General features: G+C 38.9%; 1 protein-coding gene across 2 annotated transcripts in view; it reads left to right on the forward strand.

Moving 5' to 3' along the window:
* The window catches only part of LOC115222064 (retinol dehydrogenase 12-like), a 43,884-nt gene that overhangs the window by 13,492 nt on the left and 7,721 nt on the right, over positions 1 to 22,671 (forward strand). Inside the window, exon 1 of one of the 2 annotated variants that reach the window (XM_036511414.1) lies at positions 14,508 to 16,574. The exons of the other annotated variant lie outside the window; for it this stretch is intronic. Coding sequence (XP_036367307.1) covers positions 16,207 to 16,574 — 368 coding nt within the window. The 5' untranslated portion in view covers positions 14,508 to 16,206. Of the gene's footprint in view, positions 1 to 14,507; positions 16,575 to 22,671 lie in introns of those variants that run through there. 2 annotated transcript variants of the gene reach the window in all.

Consider the following 22,671-nt stretch of genomic DNA (forward strand, 5'->3'; position numbering starts at 1 on the left):
GTGTGTGTGTGTCTGTGTTTGTGTGTCTGTGTTTGTCCCCCTAGCATTGCTTGACAACCGATGCTGGTGTGTTTACGTCCCCGTCACTTAGCGGTTCGGCAAAAGAGACCGATGGAATAAGTACTGGGCTTACAATGAATAAGTCCCGGGGTCGATTTGCTCGACTAAAGGCGGTGCTCCAGCATGACCGCAGTCAAATGACTGAAACAAGTAAAACAGTAAAAAGAGAGTGTTCAGGAGCACTAGAACTCACCTGAAAAAGTAGCCAAAACTGCCTGAACAGTACAGAGAAAATGCACAGAAATTCAACAGTTAATAAGTCTTTAAAAAGAAAAAGAGCGATGGTGGGGCATCAGGTGAACATTGGTGAATTACAGGAAGCACAGTTTTGAAGGATGTGATGTCCCAACAGCAAACTACTGATGCAGGTAGTTAATTCCATGCTTCAGCAATTATGAGCATGAAAAAATGTGTTTGAAAAGTCATGTGTGTTGTGTTGTTTTTTTTTTATTTTGTAAGCATGTCCACGAGTGTTAGACTCATGGAATTCAAAAAAATCCTACGTTGTTGTTGGAAAGATGGTTAGAATATCTACCCAGTATCCTTGGATAAAACTATGTTTAATATTGAATCTCGTTACCATAATTAGGTGATCCATATAAAGATTTTTACATGTAGAAAAACCTCTTTGGTTTTTCATGTAAAGTACAATGTAAGCAACCCACCACAGCTTCAAAGTGTAGAAACAGAGCTAGAATCTGATTTTCACATTAAATGTGAAAAAACCAACAAAGCTAAAGAATTGCTTAAATTTAGACAATTTTCACTTTCCAATGAGACATATTTATCCTGAATGCCTTCAACAGAGCACACTTTAAAATTACAAAATTACTTAGTTTTGTTATAATGTGTGTGAATGTGTCAAAGTGTGTGATGCTAATGTGCAAAGTCCATTACTATATGATTGTAAAACAGAGCACTTGAATGCAAAGAATTTTTGAAAACTAGAAAGAAATGAAGAGAGCACATTAAAAAAAAGTTGTCTACTTCATTCATAGTTCAGGTATTCCAAATTACATAGTGTTCTGTATAAATACTGGTTACTTAATTTACTACATGCCTGACTAATGCCTTATATGCAAACCAGAACAGCTGTTAACGTTACATTGTATTCTAATAAGCTATTGTTCACTCACTTTTTCTATATGTATATATATATATATAATATATAATATATTATATATATATATATATATATATATATATATATATCATCATCATCATCATCATCGTTTAATGTCCATTTTCCGCGCTAGCACGGTTGGACGGTTTCGACCGGGGTCTGGGGAGCCAGGGGCTGCCCCAGGCTCCAGTCTGGTCTGGCAGTGTGTTTCTACAGCTGGATGCTCTTCCTAACGCCAACCACTCCGCGAGTGTAGTGGGGCTTTTTACGTGCCACCTGCACAGGTGCCAGAGGGGTCTGGCATCGGCCACGGTCAGTTGGTGCTTTTTATGTGCCACCTGCAAGAAGCCAGTCGGGGCGGTGCTGGCATCGGCCACGTTCGGATGGTGCTTTTTATGTGGGGGGAGGGTGCAGAATATAGGGGAGCACCAGTGGGGATATATATATATATATACAGTTACAAAGTTTTTTGGATAGCTAAAGAATAGTGGTACATCTTCCCTGAAAGGAATCATTATCCCAAAACAGATCTGTAAGAAGATTCCCAATTATTTCTCTATTTACTACAGATATTGAGAGAAAGTTTTCACATCACTTTAATCTCTACAGCTAAAAAGCTTTCAAACATATAACTGTAGAGTTATCTACATTATACATGCTTCAGGAATTAATAATGCTGTGTTCTATACTGATGCCATCCTTCTAGTGAGACAACTGCAGGAGAAGTATCTAACCAGGAATAAGCTCCTATGCCTGGCTTTTGTTGATCTAGAGAAAGCCTCCAATAAGATTCCTCACTCTATGACCTGGTGGTCATTGAGAAAAGTTGGAGGGATGGAACAGCTTGTGAGAGCTGTGTAAGCCATGCACAGGGCTGCAGCTAACAGCATAAAGGTTACTAATAAATATAGAAATGAATTTAGTATGAAAGTGGGAGTACACGAGAGTTCAGTCCTCCTTCTCCTCCTGTACAGGAAATTAAGGCCATTTCCCTGTAGTGATTTCTTTATGCTGATGAAATAGCTCTTGTGGTTGAACCTGTCATAGAATTAGAAGAGAAATTCTAGATTTGGAGACAGTGCTGAAACTAGAAAAATCTTGAAGTGGATTTAGCAAAGACTAAGATATTAGTAAGCGTTTGTGAGAGATGCAGCATTGAGGATGAATGAAGCCAGCTCAACCCACCCCGGGTGAATGCTGTCAAGTCAAGTCAAGCAGAAGAGGGCCCTGCTAACTTTAGGGAAATGGTGTTGCTTGGTACGTAGAAATAGAATAAGAAATTTTAGATGATGTTTTCGGTGTAAACTGTAGATGCACAAGAGGTATACAGGAATCACAGGCAGACTAAGAGACAAGGTCAAGTTCACATGTAGCAAGATCACAGAAGCATTAAGTATTAAGAGTGATTGCAATATCAACTCCATCCAATGTCCAGGAAGTTCTGCAGAAGAAGTTGGAAACCTAATTAATAGAGAGGTCAGGTGTTCTGAAAGCATAGCAGCCAAAATAAGAGCTTGTTGAAGAAAACTCAGGGAGTTATTCCCTCGGAGTGGAAGGGCAGATTGTTTGATACTTGCATGCAAAGTGCAGTGTTACATAGAAGTGAGACATGGGCTTTGAATGCAGAAAAATCTACGAAGGCAAGAAAGGGGTGAATCGAGCATGCTCCACTGGATGTTTAACGATAATGTGTATAAACGACAAAGTACAAACGAGCTGAGAGAAACACTGAACGTGGAAGGAATCAGGTGTGGCACGCAAGAAAGAAGACTGCAATGCAGTAGGGGCAGTTGTGATAAAGATGTGTTGTACAACTTGAAGTGAAATGAAACCCCCTAGAAGAGGGAGAGCAAGGAATGCTTGGGATGAAGCAGCGAAGACAAATCTGATGATGTTACACCTCACAAAGGAAACAATAGACACGGTTGACTAGCAGTATGCTGTGTGGCAGGAGACACACTTGTCCATTCAACATGGCGAAACAGAATAAAATTGTTATATATATATAATATATACATACATATATATATATAATATATATATTATATACATATATATATACATATATATATACATATATATATATATATATATATATATATATATATATATACATATATATATATATACATATATATATATATAATACATATATATATATAACATATATATACATATATATATATACATATATATATATATATATACATATATATATATATAATATATATATATAACATATATATATACATATATATATACATATATATATATACATATATACATATATATATATATAACATATATATATATATATTATACATATATATACATATATATATATACATATATATACATATACATATATATATATACATATACATATATATACATAATATATACAATATATATATATACATATATATATACATATATATATTATATATATCTATATATATTATATATATATATATATATATAGATATATATACATAGAGAGAGAGAGAGGACAATAACACTTGACACATGCATGTATGTATGTGTGTTGTGTACATATGTATGCATGCACACATGTCTGCCTACTGTCTAGTTTACATCATTGATCTCTTTGATATCCTTTTATCTCTCTGACACCCCATATCACTCACCCTCGCTATCTCTTGTCCCTTACGTCACACACTTCCATCACCCTGCTGCCCAGAACCCCAGTTACCTATATATTTCTTCTCGCATTCGCCTTGTCTCTCTCTTGCTTTCGCCCCTCCTACCCCCATGCCTCTATTACTCATCCCTCACTCACTCCCTGGTTTAATCACCCACAGTGTATTATGCTGTTTGTATGACTAACAACGACGGTGACTCTCTCTCCTCTTTTCCATGCGATACACTCCGTCTCTCTTTCTCTTTGTTGCTCATCTCTTGTTCACCTTACTTTACAACAGTGGTTTTCAACCAGGGTTCCGCGGAACCTTAGGGTTCCGCCAGTACAGTTTAGGGGTTCCACAAGAAGTTACAAAACTGCTAAAATCGGCAGTAATTTTTAAGTCTCCTATGCAGATATGTATGCATAAGACTATCAAATTATTGCACAGGGGTTCCTCGAGCCAGTGGAAGGTTTCCTTGGGGTTCCGCTCCAGCAAAAAGGTTGAAAAGCACTGCTTTACAATCTTACATCTGTCCCTTTATTCTTCCTCTACAGTTTTGCCATACATTGCATTCTTTCACCTACACCCATTGCTCATCTCTCAATCACTCCAGCCTCTTCCTAATCTTTACAGTACTCTGATGTGATTGAAGATAGCAGTGACCTGTTTACCATATATTACTTCCTGCCAAGATGCCACTGCACCTATTCTAACCATCTCCCAGTCACTCTACAGTGCAGCTAGCTCTCTGATATAGAACCCACCTATTTTCCATTCACTATGCTGCCACCCTTATCACTCAACCTCTCCAGCCCATCTCATTGCTCATGTGTTGGTGGCCATGTCGGTAAGTTCACCATCCTCAATTCACGGTTTTTTGATTTTTGATTTTTTTTTTTTCAATAAAATACTTTTTAACTATTAATGATAAGATACAGTGGAGTGGCTGTGTGGAGGCGCAGGAGTAGCTGTGTAGTAAGTAGCTTGCTTACCAACCACATGGTTCTGGGTTCAGTCTCACTGCGTAGCACCTTGGGCAAGTGTCTTCTACTATAGCCTCAGGTCGACCAAAGCTTTGTGAGTGTATTTGGTAGACGGAAACTGAAAAGATGCCCATCGTATATATGTGTGTGTCTGTGTCTGTGTCTGTGTTTGTCCCAGCAACGTTACTTGACAACCGATGTTGGTTTGTTTACGACCCCGTAACTTAGCGGTTCAGCAAAAGAGACCGATAGAATAAGTACTAGGCTTACAAAGAATAAGTCCTGAGGTTGATTTGCTCGACTAAAGGCGGTGCTCCAGCATGGCCACAGTCAAATGACTGAAACAAGTAAAAGAGCATATATTTTGTCAGTACACTTTCCTTGCAGTGACCTTTCTTCATGGTGAACTTTCTTCACAATGAATTGATGGCAGAGTACTTACCTGTAATCATCGGTGGCTACATTCGACCTCTTGCACACAGTTCACTCTACATTCGTCCTCTCTTCCTGTAGCTCCTGTCATCACCCCATGTTACTCAGCCTGCCAGCATACTCCTATTCCTTTTCCCCTAGACACCCAGGACCTCTGTCATTCTTCTATCATTACCCTGCTCCCTACGTCAGATAGACTTCTGTCTATGTGACCCAGGAGACAGAGCAATGTCCAGCACCTTGGACAAGTGTCTCCTACTACAGACCCAGGCCAACCAAAGCATTGTAAGTAGATTTGGTAGCCATAAACTGACGTGGCTGTGTGGTAAGAAGTTTGCTTCCTAACCATATGGCTCCAGTTTCAGTCCCACTGCATGGCACCTTGGGTAAGTGTCTTCTGTTATAACCCCAGGTCGACCAAAGCGTTGTGAGTGGATCTGGTAGACAAAATCTAAAACAAGCCCGATACATGTGTATAGTTATGTGTGTGTTTGTTGCTCTCCATCGCTTAACAACTAGTGTTGGTTAGCTTACATCCATGTAACTTAGCTCTTTAGCAAAAAGGGATGATAGAATAAGCACCAGACTTAAAATCCTTGGTGGTCCCCTGACGTCACAGCAGTCCAGTGACTAGAACAAGTAAAAGATACATAAAAGAAAAAAGATGTGTGAGTGTGTCTTTTGTGCATGCATTTGTACATACATGTATATATATATATATATATATATATATATATATATATATTTATATTATGTATATATATATATATATATATATATATGTATGTATATATACATATATATATATATGTGAAATTGTAGTTGTGATCCCCATGCCAGTGGCACATAAAAAGCGCCCACTACACTCTTGGAGTGGTTGGCATTAGGAAGGGCATCTAGCTGTAGAAACACTGCCAGATCAGACTGGAGCCTGGGGAAGCTTCCTGGCTTCCATACCCCTATCGAACCATCCAACCCATACCAGCATGGAAAACAGATGTTAAACGATGATGATGATGATGATGATATATACATATATATATATATATAAGAAACCATACCAAAACAGATATATATTATATATATATATATATATATATATATATATATATATATATTATATGTTATATATATATCTGCTGAATCTCCCTAAGAACTACTTTAAGGGTACATGTGTCTGTGTAGTACTCAGCCATGTGCATGTTAATTTCACGAGGAAGCTGTTCCGTTGATCCAATCAACTGGAACCCACGTCGTCATAACCGACAGGGCACCACTTATTTCTATGTGTGTGTGTGTGCATGCACATGTGAGTGTGTGTATATTTACATATATATATGTATAACATACATTTGTATATCTACATACGTACATACATACATATATATCATCATCATTTAACGTCCGCTTTCCATGCTAGCATGGGTTGGACGGTTCAACTGGGGTCTGGGGAGCCCGAAGGCTGCACCAGGCCAGTCAGATCTGGCAGTGTTTCTACAGCTGGATGCCCTTCCTAACGCCAACCACTCCGAGAGTGTAGTGGGTGATTTTATGTGCCACCGACACAGGTGCCAGACGAGGCTGGCGAACGGCCACGCTCGGATGGTGTTTTTTATGTGCCACCGACACAGGTGCCACACACACACATGTACACACACATGCATACACACATACACACACACACACACACACACATATACACATGCATGTGTCCACAATTATAAAACATGAGAAAAATTCTACATGTGAAACTGTTCCATAATGGATGATTCATCATCGTTTAATGTCCGTTATCCAAGATGACGATGATGATGACGATGAATCATCCATTATGGAACAGTTTCACACGTAGAATTTTAGCTGTATTAATTAATACACATATTCATTCTAAAATAATAATGGTTTCAAATTTTGGTGCAAGGCCAGCAATTTCGGGGGTGGGTGGAAGGGGTAAATCGATTACATCAGCCCCTGTACTCAACTGGTACTTTATTTTATTAACCCTAAAAGGATGAAAGACAAAGTCAACCTTGGCGGAATTTGAACTCAAAATGCCACCAAGCATTTTGCTCCGTACGGGAACGATTCTGCCAGCTCACCAACTTTCATTCTAAAAGTAATATTGATCTCTTCTCTTTTTTCTTTTTGTTACACTTTAACAAACATGACATCATCATCATCATCATCATTATCATCACTATCATCGATTTATATTAGCTTCCATGCAGGCATGGGTTGGGCAATTTGTCATCGCTTGAGTCAGTTTTTATTCAGAGTTACTTATTTCTTTTACTGCCCACAAGGGGCTACACACGGGGGGGGGACAAACAAGGACAGACAAACGGATTAAGTCGATTATATCAACCCCAGTGCGTAACTGGTACTTATTTAATTGACCCCGAAAGGATGAAAAGCAAAGTCGACCTCAGCATTGAACTCACAACGTAACAGTAGACGAAATGCCACTAAGCATTTTGCCTTCTAGACCAGTGGTTCCCAAATTGGGCAGTATTCTTGAATAATGATTGGAAGAGCAAGAATATTGACTGATAGTGCAGGAGTAATGACTGGCAGTGCAGGAATAATGACTGGCAGTGCATGGGTAATGGCTGGAAGAGCAAGAGTATTGACTGGTGGTGTAGGAGTAATGACTGGTAGTGTAGGAGTAATGACTGGCAGTGCAGGAGTAATGACTGGCAGAGCAAAAGTAACAACTGGTAGTGTAGGAGTAATGACCGGCAATGCAGAAGTGTTGATAGTGGAGTGTGACAAGTATAAAAAGATCCAATGCAATCACTCATATGCAGGTTGTGTGAGGGAGAGAAAAGGATGGTGCTGGGAGTGGGGACTGACAACAAGGTGGGTTCAATACCATTTCTTATTAGACGGGCAATATAGCACAGTGAAGCATAGGAGAGTGAGAGAGTGTCAGAGAGATGAGAGGGTCAGGCAGATTGAATGCTGTATCTACTTATTCGAGTAGCACGGTACAGTGAATAAAAGAAAGGTGAGTGGAGAGAGAGAGAGCGAGTGATAGAGAGATAAGAGGGTATCAAAGAGGCAGGGGATGCAGCAGAAAATGTAGACTTAACGGGGACATATTGAGCAAAGGGTCTGAATAAAAAATTATATATCATACTTCCATTTCGAACATTCATTTTCCCCGTACTTAGACATGTGGGTGAGTCTTCTCTAGCACTGAGCATTGCTAATCATTAGGATTTTTTTATCATCAGGAGTGGCTGTGTGGTAAGTAGCTTGTTTACCAACCACATGGTTCCGGGTTCAATCCCACTGCGTGGCACCTTGGGCAAGTGTCTTCTACTATAGCCTTGGGCCGACCAAAGCCTTGTGAGTGGATTTGGTAGACGGAAACTGAAAGAAGCCCGTCGTATATCATCATCATCATTTAACGTACGTTCTCCATGCTAGCATGGGTTGGACGGTTCGACCGGGGTCTGGGAAGCCAGGGGCTGCACCAGGCTCCAGTCTGATCTGGCAGTGTTTCTACAGCTGGATGCCCTTCCTAACGCCAACCACTCCGCAAGTGTATATATGTATATATATGTGTGCGTGTATGTTTGTGTGTCTGTGTTTGTCCCCCTAGCATTGCTTGACAATCGATGCTGGTGTGCTCATGTCCACGTCACTTGGCGGTTCGGCAAAAGCGATCGATAGAATAAGTACTGGGCTTACAAAGAATAAGTCCTCCGGGGTCGAGTTGCCCGATTAAAGGCGGTGCTCCAGCATGGCCGCAGTCAAATGACTGAAACAAGTAAAAAAAAAAAGAAAAAAAAAGGAAGAACATTCGGGATCCTAAAATCAGTCTTCACTGCCTCAACTCCTGTTCCTGGTTCTTTTCTTCAAGATGTTCTGCCCACTCTGAGAGTACTCCACTTCTTTATGCAGCTGTCACTTTCCATATGCATCACAGACTTGTACTAGCAGTCTTATTTCTTTACTGCCCACAAGGGGCTACACACACAGGGGACAAACAAGGACAGACAAATGGATTATGTTGATTATATCGACCCCAGTGCGTAACTGGTACTTAATTCGTCGACCCTGAAAGGATGAAAGGCAAAGTCGACCTCAGCGGAATTTGAACTCAGAACGTAGCGGCAGACGAAATACCTATTTCTTTACTACCCACAAGGGGCTACACACAGAGGGGACAAACGGATTAAGTTGATTATATCGATCCCAGTGCGTAACTGGTACTTAATTCGTCGACCCCGAAAGGATGAAAGGCAAAGTCGACCTCAGCGGAATTTGAACTCAGAATGTAGCGGCAGATGAAATACCTATTTCTTTATTACCCACAAGGGGCTAAACATAGAGGGGGACAAACAAGAACAGACAAACAGATTAAGTTGATTATATCGACCCCAGTGTGTAACTGGTACTTAATTCGTCGACCCCAAAAGGATGAAAGGCAAAGTCGACCTCAGCGGCAGATGAAATACCTATTTCTTTACTACCCACAAGGGGCTACACACAGAGGGGACAAACAAGGACAGACAAATGGATTAAGTCGATTATATCGATCCCAGTGTGTAACTGGTACTTAATTTGTTGACCCCGAAAGGATGAAAGGTAAAGTCGACCTCAGCGGAATTTGAACTCAGGACGTAGCAGCAGATGAAATACCACTAAGCATTTCACCTGGCGTGCTAACTTTTCTCTTACACACTACAACTGATTCTTCTTATTTATATCCAGTTTTCTTTCAGCGTGTGATAGCTACCGTTCCTCTTCTAATGACGACATAAATAAATAAATAAATAAAATCTAAATGAAAATAAACTAAGAAATGAGAATGAATAGTGGGGCGCAGTGTTAAGCAGTGATCTGTATAAATGCAAGGTTATGTTTGGGGCACGTTCCTCAAGCATATTTGAACTGGTAATAAAAGAATGAATACCACAAAGGCGCAGGAGTGGCTGTGTGGTAAGTAGCTTGCTAACCAACCACATGGTTCCGGGTTCAGTCCCACTGCGTGGCATCTTGGGCAAGTGTCTTCTGCTATAGCCCCGGGTCGACCAATGCCTTGTGAGTGGATTTGGTAGACGGAAACTGAAAGAAGCCCGTCGAATATATGTATATATATATGTATGTGTGTGTGTATGTGTTTGTGTGTCTGTGTTTGTCTCCCTAGCATTGCTTGACAACCGATGCTGGTGTGTTTACGTCCCCGACACTTAGCGGTTCGGCAAAAGAGACCGATAGAATAAGTACTGGGCTTACAAAGAATAAGTCCCGGGGTCGATTTGATCGACTAAAGGCGGTGCTCCAGCATGGCCACAGTCAAATGACTGAAACAAGTAAAAGAGTAAAAGAGAGAGTAGTCAAGCAGTTGAACAATATGGCGTGGAAGTCTCATGTACTTTACCTTCCATCTATTGTCGTTTAGCGTCAAGTTAGCCCTCATCAATCAGACTTTTGATCAAAACATTCCAAACCTAGCCATCCCATCTTTTTTCCTAGACACAGTCCACCTAAAACCACTTTTAGAATGGTCAGCTGACCGAATCATTCCCATACAGAGCAAAATGCTTGGTGGCATTTTGAGTTCAAATTCCGCTGAGGTTGACTTTGCCTTTCATCCTTTCGAGGTCGATAAATTAAGTACCAGTTACGCACTGGGGTTGATATAATCGACTTAATCCGTTTGTCTGTCCTTGTTTGTCCCCTCTGTGTGTAGCCCCTTGTATAGGTATAAGAAATAGGTATTTCGTCTGCTGCTGAGGTTGACTTTGCCTTTCATCCTTTTGGGGTCAATTAAATAAGTACCAGTTACACACTGGGGTTGATATAATCGACTTAATCTGTTTGTCTGTCCTTGTTTGTCCCCTCTGTGTGTAGCCCCTTGTATAGGTATAAGAAATAGGTATTTCGTCTGCTGCTGAGGTTGACTTTGCCTTTCATCCTTTTGGGGTCAATTAAATAAGTACCAGTTACACACTGGGGTTGATATAATCGACTTAATCCGTTTGTCTGTCCTTGTTTGTCCCCCCCTGTGTGTAGCCCCTTGTATAGGTATAAGAAATAGGTATTTCGTCTGCTGCTGAGGTTGACTTTGCCTTTCATCCTTTTGGGGTCAATTAAATAAGTACCAGTTACACACTGGGGTTGATATAATCGACTTAATCCGTTTGTCTGTCCTTGTTTGTCCCCCCCCCCCGTGTGTAGCCCCTTGTGGGCAGTAAAAGAAATTAGTAACTCTGAATAAAAACTGACTCAAGCGATGACAAACTGCCCAACCCATGCCTGCATGGAAAGCTAATATAAATCGATGATAGTGATGATAATGATGATGATGATGATGATGTCATGTTTGTTAAAGTGTAACAACAAAGAAAAAAGAGAAAGAGATCAATATTACTTTTAGAATGAAAGTTGGTGAGCTGGCAGAATCGTTCCCGTACGGAGCAAAATGCTTGGTGGCATTTTGAGTTCAAATTCTACCAAGGTTGACTTTGTCTTTCATCCTTTTAGGGTTAATAAAATAAAGTACCAGTTGAGTACAGGGGCTGATGTAATCGATTGACCCCTTCCACCCACCCCACGAAATTGCTGGCCTTGCACCAAAATTTGAAACCATTATTATTTTAGAATGAATCATCATCATCATCATCATCGTTTAGCGTCCGCTTTCTATGCTAGCATGGGTTGGATGGTTCAACTGGGGTCTGGGAAGCCAGAAGGCTGCACCAAGCCCAGTCTGATCTGGCAATGTTTCTATGGCTGGAATATGTGTATTAATTAATACAGCAAAAATTCTACAGGTGAAACAGTTCCTTTTATTTTGTAAGACAGTAGAGTGTTTCAAAGGAGATTTAACTATTTCCAGAAAGCTGAGCAAACCACAATAAAAGGCCTCTCTCGTTGGCTTTTATGTGTGGCTGACTGAGCAGACCTCTGACCAAAGGTAAACTTGTGATCATACTGTTATTTTTTGGTGTATAATGTAAATATATTTTGTTAGTCTTTCTTTTCTTTTAAGATGTTTTTACTTTTATTTGTTTCAAAAATTAGACTGGCCATGCTGGGGCACAGCCTTGAAACAGTTCTTAGTTGACTGAATCGACTCCAGTACTTTTTTTTCTTTTAAGCCTGGTACTTATTCTATTGGTCTCTTTTGCCAAACTGCTAAGTTATGGGGGGCATAAATACACCGACGCCGATTGTCAAGAGGTGATGGGGACAAACACAGACACACACACACACACACACGGACGCACACACACCCACACGCACACACACACGCACGCACACACACACACGCACACACACATGCACGCACACACACACACACATATCTTTACATACAAAGGATTTCTTTCAGTTTCTGTCTACCAAATCCACTTACAAGTCTTCAGACGACCTAAGGCTATGATAGAAGACACTTTCCCAAGGTGCCATGCAGTGGGTCTGAACCCAGAACCATGTGGTTGAGAACCAAGCTTCTTACCACACAGCCACCACGCCTGCTTTTTCTAGCAGGCTGAACGACCATGCAGAGGCTTTTCTATTGGCTCAAATGGGTCATTGTCCATAACTGACAAGACAGCTAAATAATTCATCCTTTAGTTAAACAGATTTTTTATCTTTTTTCATCATCATCATCATCATTTTAAAAATTCCTCATCTCCTTTTCTGTGCAGATCTGCAGAATGATAAATCACTTCTCCTTTTCATTATATGTCATCTCAAATTTTTAAGACCCACCTTAAAATATGGGAAGAAAGTGAGGAAATGAGATCATCCTTCATCTAACTCTTTCACAAGTAACTTCCACTGTCTTCATACAGCAGCAATTATTCATCCAGCTGATGCAAGCTCTACCTATCCCATTGTGTTTATAACAGTACTGTCACCTTGTCTGTATATGAAAGGAGCTGCAGCAGCTATGTGGTCTTTCGACCTGCTAGAAACAGCAGTCAAATTTCTCTCAAACTTTATTCTACTGTCTTGAAAGGGGAGGAATGCACTGTGTAATGAAGACCTAGATACACTGTCTGAAAAGAAAAAAAAAAGCTGGATGGTCATGGCTGGAATATCTTTGTTCAGGAGTCCATTCAACCAGGGCTGGTCTGGAGTTAACATTGGTTGGTGTCTCTAATACCTAACTACCTTCATGGATCCTTTGTAATCTGTCTTTGGGGAAACTTGAAGTTGCATAGATTCATGTAAGTTTTAATATGTAAATATTAAATATTTAATATGTAAAATATCTTACAAACAATAACTCTGAGCACCTTTTCAAACTCCACCCATCTAACACCTGTGGACATATTTACAAAGTCAGAAAACAGCACAGCTCCCATGACTTTAGGAAACATTTTTTCACGATGAGAGTTGCTGAAGCATGGAACAAACTGCCGACATCAGTTGTTAGTTGTCGGAGCACTGCATCCTTCAAAACTTCCATGCTTTCTGAGATTCGCCAACACTACACCTGATTTTCTCCCCTCCTTACACACACACAAGCACGTATCTGACTCATACATTGTTCGCTTTCCAGACATTCGTATATTACTGCATACACTTTATACGCACTTTCTGACAAGATGTGGTGCACCTGAGCACTGTATACAATAATTTCATTATATATATAAAATATTTGTAAGATTCATTTAGAGATGGCAAGAAATTAATAGTGAGAACTGACTATGTTGCTGCGGTACCAGCTATAGATAAGATCTGTAGAAAAAGTAGAGTTATCAACTTTAAAAAGAAGCCACTGAATATCTGAAGAGCTAAGATCAAATCCACTTTATAGGAGTAAAAATCTGCCCTGAAAAAGCTTGAAGTTGAAATAGAATATCTTTCTCCTTTTTGATGATTTGTAATATGAAACTTTGTAAAGTTCCATCATATTGTAATAGCTCTTGATAAAAGCAGTGGGTGAAGATGAATTAAATATAACATTGAAAAATTTCCATAACTTGCTTCATTTTGAAAATATGGCTTAAAGCAAAAGTTACTGTTTTCTGTTCTCAAATGAAGCTTTTACAAAACTGTAACAATTATATACAATTTAATCTATATTGGGAAACGTATCTGAAGACCACTATCTTATAGATTTTAGTTGATTTTTTATTTATTCGCTTTTTTTTTTTTCTTTTTCTTTTCCTAACTTCAAGATTAAACTTTTTTTTTCTTGATAGCTTATTCAACAGATGGGGAAAAATATTTCGATGCTAGACTAATGGGAGATAACTATGAATACACTATTTCACAAATACATTTCCCCTCAAAAGTCTGTGCCGCCTTGTCCAGTATGCAACTATGACAAGGATTAAAACTGTGAGAGGTTTGGGTTTCCTTTGCGGAACGGTGCTTCAGCAATTTACTCTTCTACTAGGTGCGACTATATATAAATATGTATGTTTGCTTGCTTGCGTATTTGTGTGTTGCAGGAAAGAAGTTAAAACGAACATATTATACACTACCAAACTCCATAGCTAAATTGATGATCACTTTATGTTGAAAGTATAATCTTTATTGAAATTGTTGTGCTAGCTTCTAGACCACCAATGGATGCAACTTGATAAAAAAAAAATAATAACTTCATTAATACTTATAAATTGTTCACATCTAGTAATCAATCGCTTAATGATATACGCAAAAAAAAAAAAAAAGCTACCGAAATCGCAAAAAAAAAAATCATGTAATGAAGTTCTCGTAAGGATTCCCAAAGATATGGACAAAATCTACATTGTTATATTACGAAGATTCTTCAAATAGTGATTGAAAAAGTTGGAGATCTTTTCAAATTTTAAAGTTACACATCGTTGTAACTGCATACATTCTTTTGGTTGTGCTTTCGTTATTATTTGAAGAATTATCAGAGCAAAATACTCTGAGCAAGCATAGAAGCCGGACTTATTTGTAAAGGTAGGAGTAATTTGACAGTTCTACAACTTGTTAGCGGGTACACAGTAATTGGTTGCTACAAATATTCTTTAGCGATGAACTTCACATCATTGCACTTTGGATGCTGACCGTTGGCTAATTGGGATTTACCTTAAATCTGGACACGGACACAAGTCATGTCAGAAAATGAAAGGGATTACACGATCCCCATATAAAAACTTAGCGAAAGTTGTTGATATATTTGTTAGATTCGAAGGTTAATTGCTTTTGATAAGAGAAGGAGAAAAAGAGAATTATCACTAATAACTTATAAACAAGCTGTTATCAACCAACGTTCATTTGGAATGTGGAACATGTTTCTCGGCATATCGACGAAAAATAACTAAGGATCCATTTAAGAGTAGATTAGAAAGTAACTAAACAGCTGTCATTTGAAACCGGTTTAACAGAGAAAGAAAACTTTACGAAGGGAATCTTGTTAGAATGTCATCTATTACATCCACTGTGTTTAACAGTATAAAGAGAACTGCAATAAAAAGGGAAGATTTTCGGCGAGTGTCCTTACGTGCACTCAGAATGATAGTTCGAACTTAAGAAGGAACTTAAAAGTATAAGCCAATTGGCATCTTAAGTTTCAGAGTGAAGTGGAAGTTGTGTATATATCAACGAAAGCAGAGATGTTTGTGAAAATCTCTGTTTGGCTCTCCAAATATATGCGCACAATTCTTGTAAGTTATTAAGAATGAACAATCATCGATATTGTTAAAAGTTTGGGAATTTTGAAGTCTTCTACTGATGATTAATAGACTTTGTTCCTTCACCTTTGGACTAATCATACTAACTCGGGGACTGAAAGAAGAAAGAAAACACATAAAAACGAGATATTGACAGTTGCGCTTAAAAGCAAAAAAATGATAATAAATAAAAGCAAAAATAATAATTCATAAATAAAAGTTTAAAAAAAGATAAATTGTCCCCGACTGATAACAGAAGCAAATGAATTATATCATTTTTATAGACAGTTTGACATTCTCGGATAGATTATATAGGAAGAGTAATTGCCAAAGTAGCTGTTACCGTCATGCCATTCCTTGTCTACATTGTGCTTCCTGTTGCAGTTATTTGTTTGACATTATATGTTGTACGTGTGAGAAGAATCCTGCGATTCCATGGGGGCCCTCTGGTCTACTACAGCGACGTGACCCTGCATGGGAAAACGGTTTTAGTGACAGGTGGCAATACCGGGATAGGAAAAGAAACAGCCCTGGATCTAGCCAGCCGGGGGGCCAGGGTTATAATAGCTTGTAGAGACTTAGTCAAAGCTGAAAATGCCGCCAAGGAAATTAAAAAGATGACTGGGAATGAAAGTGTTGCGACGGTACATTTGGATTTGGCAGATTTAGAATCGGTGAAAAAAATGTCACAACAAATACTAAAGAATGAAACCCGGTATGTAATTTCAATTATTTCCAGAAAATGTTTTTATATTTGTGCATTTATTGTCAATTAGTAATTTGTAATTAGCAACAAAAAAAATTTTTTTTTTCAAAGTAAATTCCAAAGAAAATAAACGGTGTTTCGCTAGATTGACCTCTATTAAAAGAAAGCCCGTCACTTAACTATGAAGGGAAGTGTATTCTGTATTGCCACACTTTTTTTTTTTTTTTGTAATTCTAAAGTTTCTTGTTGTGACTCTTGCTCCCCTTTCTTTTCTTTCTAACAAATAACCATGTTCACCCAAACATTACACGAACGGTCGATATATTTGATAGAATGGCCGGCAACATGTCACGATGTAATGATTGTTAAATAGCTTACCCCTCTTCTTAATTGGCAGATTTTTTTCAGAATAGCTTAAGAAATTTAAGTTTGGTGTCATTGTTTAACCCCTGTTCAACCCTGATCGCGCAGACCCATGATCAAAGATCTTCTAATCGTGATTTTGTTTTGTTTCGTTTTTGTTTATTTAATATTTATTTCCCATTTTTCCACATAGGTAAGGTATGAATTAAGGGAATTTTCGCTGTTATTTCTTACAAATTAAGCGACCACATAAGGCCGCCGTCGTGGGCTCGAATTTAAATATGTTTAAAACGTGTTATGTCAACGAAATTTCTTGAATCTTCTGATCGTATTTCTTACATTAACGACACATAATTAAAATCTTTATTAATTGAAACTATCAAAAAGGCAAATATTGGGGAAAATACGAATGATGTTCATAGGCACTTTGAGACAATAAGATTTTTGAGTAGCATTAGGAGTTTCGCAACACTTAACAAAATTAAGTGGCTAATTGGGATGCATTGAGGAACCCTCTGCAGTCTAATTGCGAAAACGAAGCGGATGGGTGGGGGTGGGGGTAAATCAATCACGTTTACGTAAAAATCAGAACTAAAGGACAGCAAATATAGGTAAATTCTTGAAATTATAAACCTACAGATTTTATCCGTATGACACACACACACACACACACACATTTAATCGATAATGTTATAGGGTGACTCAAGGGCAGTGAGTTTCATTCGTGCTTGCCTATATATATATATATATATATATATACACGATCTTTCGCTATTGGTATACAGTGTCGGGTTGAGAAGACATCATTCACCCTCTTTTTTCAGTACAGCTTCTTTATCTGTCATGAAGGAAGTTTGTATGGGTGACTGATGTCGTCTGCCAATACCGAAGGGTTGCCTCGTATAACGTACGTTTTGCATAACGTACGTATTGTATAACGTACGTATTGTATACACATACCAATTTATGCAAATCGTACTTTTTCATAGGGTTCAAAACCATTACAAATATGAGGTTGTACCCTTTGTTTTTAAGGGCTTTGAATCAGCCCTGCAGGCGTGTGTATAGTGTCAATGCTCTATTTAACAGTAAGATGCACGTTCCCTTTATAAAATTAGATGTACTTCGTTGACGTGGACGCAATGCCTTTAATAGATTGCGGGCATTGATCTTTTAGGAAACAAGCCTGCACTGTAACAACTAGCCGGCTGGGGCCGTCTGCTTATTGCTTATTTCTGATTTAACTCACTATGTATTAAGCTGGGCTCTATAATCTTCTTCAGGGGTCAACAAACTCCTTATGTCATTGACCCTTTTATGAGATTGTTGATAATTTATGCCTCCCCCCATCATGTAAATTTTCTAAAATAAAATTAAAATGTATAATTAATAAAAAAAAAAAAAATTCATGTTCCTAAAAGCTCATTCTTTCATTCTCTTCCTTCCACTCCCAAATCTACACACTTATATACAGCAGTCTCAAAAGGGCCGCCCTCATCAAAGCATTGCCCGGGGCAAACCGCCCCTCACCCGCCCCCCAACTTGCAACGCTACTGGCATGCACATGAAGCATTTATTCTTTCAATTTTCTTCTTTCCCTGTCGATAAAGGACAGTTACCAAATTCCCTTTCTTCCATTGATCTGGATTCTTTGATACAGATTTTTTTTTTGTTTAACAATTTTCACAGCATTCTTTTGTGAATGTTAACACCATCTGTTAATGGATTCCAACTGTCTGTTGGCAATTTAAAAGTTCTGTGGCAGAATTTATCTTTATCATCATCATCAACATATTCCTGCGGAGTAGACTGAGTGTCACATAAAAAGTACTCTGTCCATTCTGCAGGGTGGTTGGTGCTAGGGAGGGAATCCGGCTGTAAAAACCATTCCAAAACAGACACAGAAGCCTGGTGTAGTCTTCTACCTGACCAGCTCCTGTCAAACCATCCAACCCATGCCTACATGGAAAGTGGATATTAAACAATGATGATGATCTGGTATCAAATGCTTGCATGCAATGACCTTAATATGAGGAGATCTTTTGCCCACCAACCATCACATGCAACCTGAATCAGAACTAGGGTTTGAATACAATAATAAAACTAACCACTAAGATTGGTCGACAGAGACTGATTACTAGAGCAAACTTCATTTTGTCATCTACCGAAATTTTGTTAATTATGCACACGGAGCAAGGTCATTGCCAGTTCCGTTGGACTGGCTCCTGTGCAGGTGGCACTTAAAAAACACCAGCGTCTATTTAAATATGTATGCAATAGAGGATCAGCTGTGTATGTCAGTTGGGGTTCCCTAAAGAACACTTGTGCTGTTTTCCTTCACGTACCAATTGTTTATTAAATCTTCGACAGCGTCTACTTAAATATGTAAAAATGTAATTTTAAAATAAGTAAAAACTGGTACTTTAAACCAAAGTTTGTTTTTTCTTGTGGTGTGAGCATATACATATTTGTGTGTGTGTGCATTCACATATATATATATATATATAATTTGCCAGTACCGCATGACTGGCCCTCATGCCGGTGGCACGTAAAAGCACCCACTACACTCTCAGAGTGGTTGGCGTTAGGAAGGGTATCCAGCTGTACAAACTCTGCCAGATCAAGATTGGAGCCTGGTGCAGCCATCTGGTTCGCCAGTCTTCAGTCTAATCGTCCAACCCATGCTAGCATGGAAAGCAGACATTAAACGATGATAACATTTTCTAAATGGACTGACATGGTACCTGTTTATAATTAAATGACATAGCCAAGAAGAGATTTGTAGTTTGTTCTATAATCCCCTGCTGCGAGAAAAACATATTAAACTATAAATTTATATTCATAACATATAAAACACATCGTGTGTGGGTATCATTTTTCTACATAACTATTAAAATTGTCAGCCAACATTCCACAAGATCAGAAAAGTCCTTTCAAAGAAATCTGGTGCACAATTGGCAACGAACTACTCTACCGCTTATTTAAGCTCATCTTTGTTTGGTAAATACTTGTTGGAACGAGATCTGTGTTACATGGTGCATGGCTCTCTGTAATATTTAGGTCACATTCAACTTCACTGCCTTGTTACGAAAATCCGGTAATGTTACAACTTAATGTTCCACAAAAATCTAAAAGCATCACTGGTTCTTGATTTCATATTCATCATTGACTTTTCTTCAGACAACTTCCATTTGCTTAATGATTTCTCAGTTTCCAGGATGTAAAACAATAATGGTATTTTGCCTTGTGTTACGATATTTGATAAAAATGTAAATTACTTGTACAACAATTCAAACATAAATCTATCATTTAACACCTTCAACATAATCTTCTTATACCAAGACACTTGATAATATAGTGAACTGTGCCAATATTTTTAAAGTAATCTAAGCAGGAGAGGCTGTGTGGTAAGTAGCTTGCTAACCAACCTCATGGTTCTGGGTTCAGTCCCACTGCGTGGCATCTTGGGCAAGTGTCTTGTGAGTGGATTTGGTAGACAGAAACTGAAAGAAGCCTGTCGTATATATATATATATATATATGTGTGTGTATTTGTGTGTCTGTGTTTGTCCCCCTAGCATTGCTTGACAACCGATGCTGGTGTGTTTACGTCTCTGTCACTTAGCGGTTCGGCAAAAAGAAACTGATAGAATAAGTCCCGGGGTCGATTTGCTCGACTAAAGGCGGTGCTCCAGCATGGCCGCAGTCAAATGACTAAAACAAGTAAAGAGTATTAATTCTTTCACCTGCTACAATTTTTATTGAAGATTTTTGACAGTTCTATAAAGTTCCTAAATTCAATCAGACTTATCTACACTAGTTACTTTCTTCTCTAACCTAATTCCATATTTTTAATTAATTAACCTATTTCGTAATGTATGCAACAGAGGATCAGCTGTGTATGTCAGTTGGAGTTCCCTAAAGAACACTGGTGCTGTTTTCCTTCACGTACCAAATGTTTGTTAAATCTTCAACAGCGTCTACTTAAATATGTAAAAATGTAATTTTAAAATAAGTAAAAACTGGTACTTTAAAGCAAAGTTTGTTTTTTCTCATGGTGTGAGCATATATATATATATAATAATATGCATATATATGTATATATATTATATATATCAATATATTATCTATCTGTCTATATATATATATAATATATATATATATATGTGTGTGTGTGTATATATGTACACATATGTGTATATATCTATGTATCTATATATATATATAGTTATATTTATATTATATATATCAGCATCATCATTTAACGTCTGTTTTCCATGCTAGCATGGGTTAGAAGGTTTGACTGGGGTCTGGGAAACCAGGAGGCTACACCAGGCTCCAGTCTGATCTGGCAGTTTTTTTACAGCTGGATGACCTTCCTAAAGCCAACCACTCCGTGAGGGTAGTGAGTGCTTTTTATGTGCCACTGGCACAGGGGCCATTGGAGGCAGGCAACAGCCACAATCAGTTGGTGCTTTTTATGTGCTACTGGCACGGAAGTCAGTCAAGGCAGTGTTGGCATCGGCCACATACGGATGGTGCTTTTTACGTGCAACTGGCACGGGTATCACAACATTGATGTTGATGTACTTGACTCAATAGGTCTCCTCAAGCTCAGCAGGTCACCTATGATCAAAGGTAAGCACAGCAGGCGGTCCTATGATCCAAGGTACTTTGAATGGGCTGGGGCTGGTTGTGTGAAGCTGGTGTAGGATACAGCTGTGAACTCACTTCATTTGTCGGGTCTTCGGAGTCACAGCATATCTCCAGAGATCTCGGGCTTTCATCATTCCCCTGTGAGGCCCAACGTTCCAAGGTCATGCTTGACCACCTCATCCCATGTCTTCCTGGGTCTACCTCTAACCCAGATTCCTTCAACTGTTTGGGAGTGGCACTTCTTCACACATCTCCCACATCCATCCGTAGTACATGACCATACGGGTGCAAACATCTCTCTTGCACGCCACATCCGATGCTTCTTATGTCCAACATTTCTATCAGGGTGCTTACACTCTGTTGTATATGCACACTGACATTACACATCCAGCGGATCATGCTAGCTTCATTTCTTTCGAGCCTATGCATGTCCTCTGCAGTCACGCCTCATGTTTCACTGCCGTGAAGCATGCTAGTTCACACACATGCATTGTACAATCTACCTTTCACTCTGTGCAAGAGACCCCTTGTCACCAGTAGGGGTATAAGCTTTCTAAACTTTGCCCAGGGCTATTCTTATTTTAGTGGTAACACTCTCTGAGCATCCACCCCCACTACTAACTTGGTCACCTAGGAAGTGGAAGCTATCAACTACTTCTAGTTTCTTCCCCTGGAGTGTGATGGAATCTGTTTTCTGAGCATCTGTCGTGTCAACTGCCCCTGTGCATCTGCTGCACACAACAGCTATCTTCTCAGTTAATCTTCCTTTGATGTTGCTGCACCTCTAATGTGTCCATGGCTTATACTGAGTACATCTTATGGAGTTTCTACCTACACCTTTTATACAGATCTACCTGACGAGGTGTGTGGTGTGTTCGCCTTCCTACTTACTAGAACTTTGGTCTTTGCCACATTGACTCTAAGGCCTTTTGATTCTAAACCTAGCTTCCACACCCAAAATTCTTGTACTATCTTATATCTCTCCCCACCCCTACACACTCAATAATACAATAAAAAGAGACAAAATTCCTGCAAAAGTTCAATTTGACAACTCCACAAGAGTGAACGAATGTGCTATATATGATATA

This window comes from Octopus sinensis, linkage group LG19, assembly GCF_006345805.1.
Source record: "Octopus sinensis linkage group LG19, ASM634580v1, whole genome shotgun sequence".
Taxonomy (NCBI): Eukaryota; Metazoa; Mollusca; class Cephalopoda; order Octopoda; family Octopodidae; genus Octopus; species Octopus sinensis.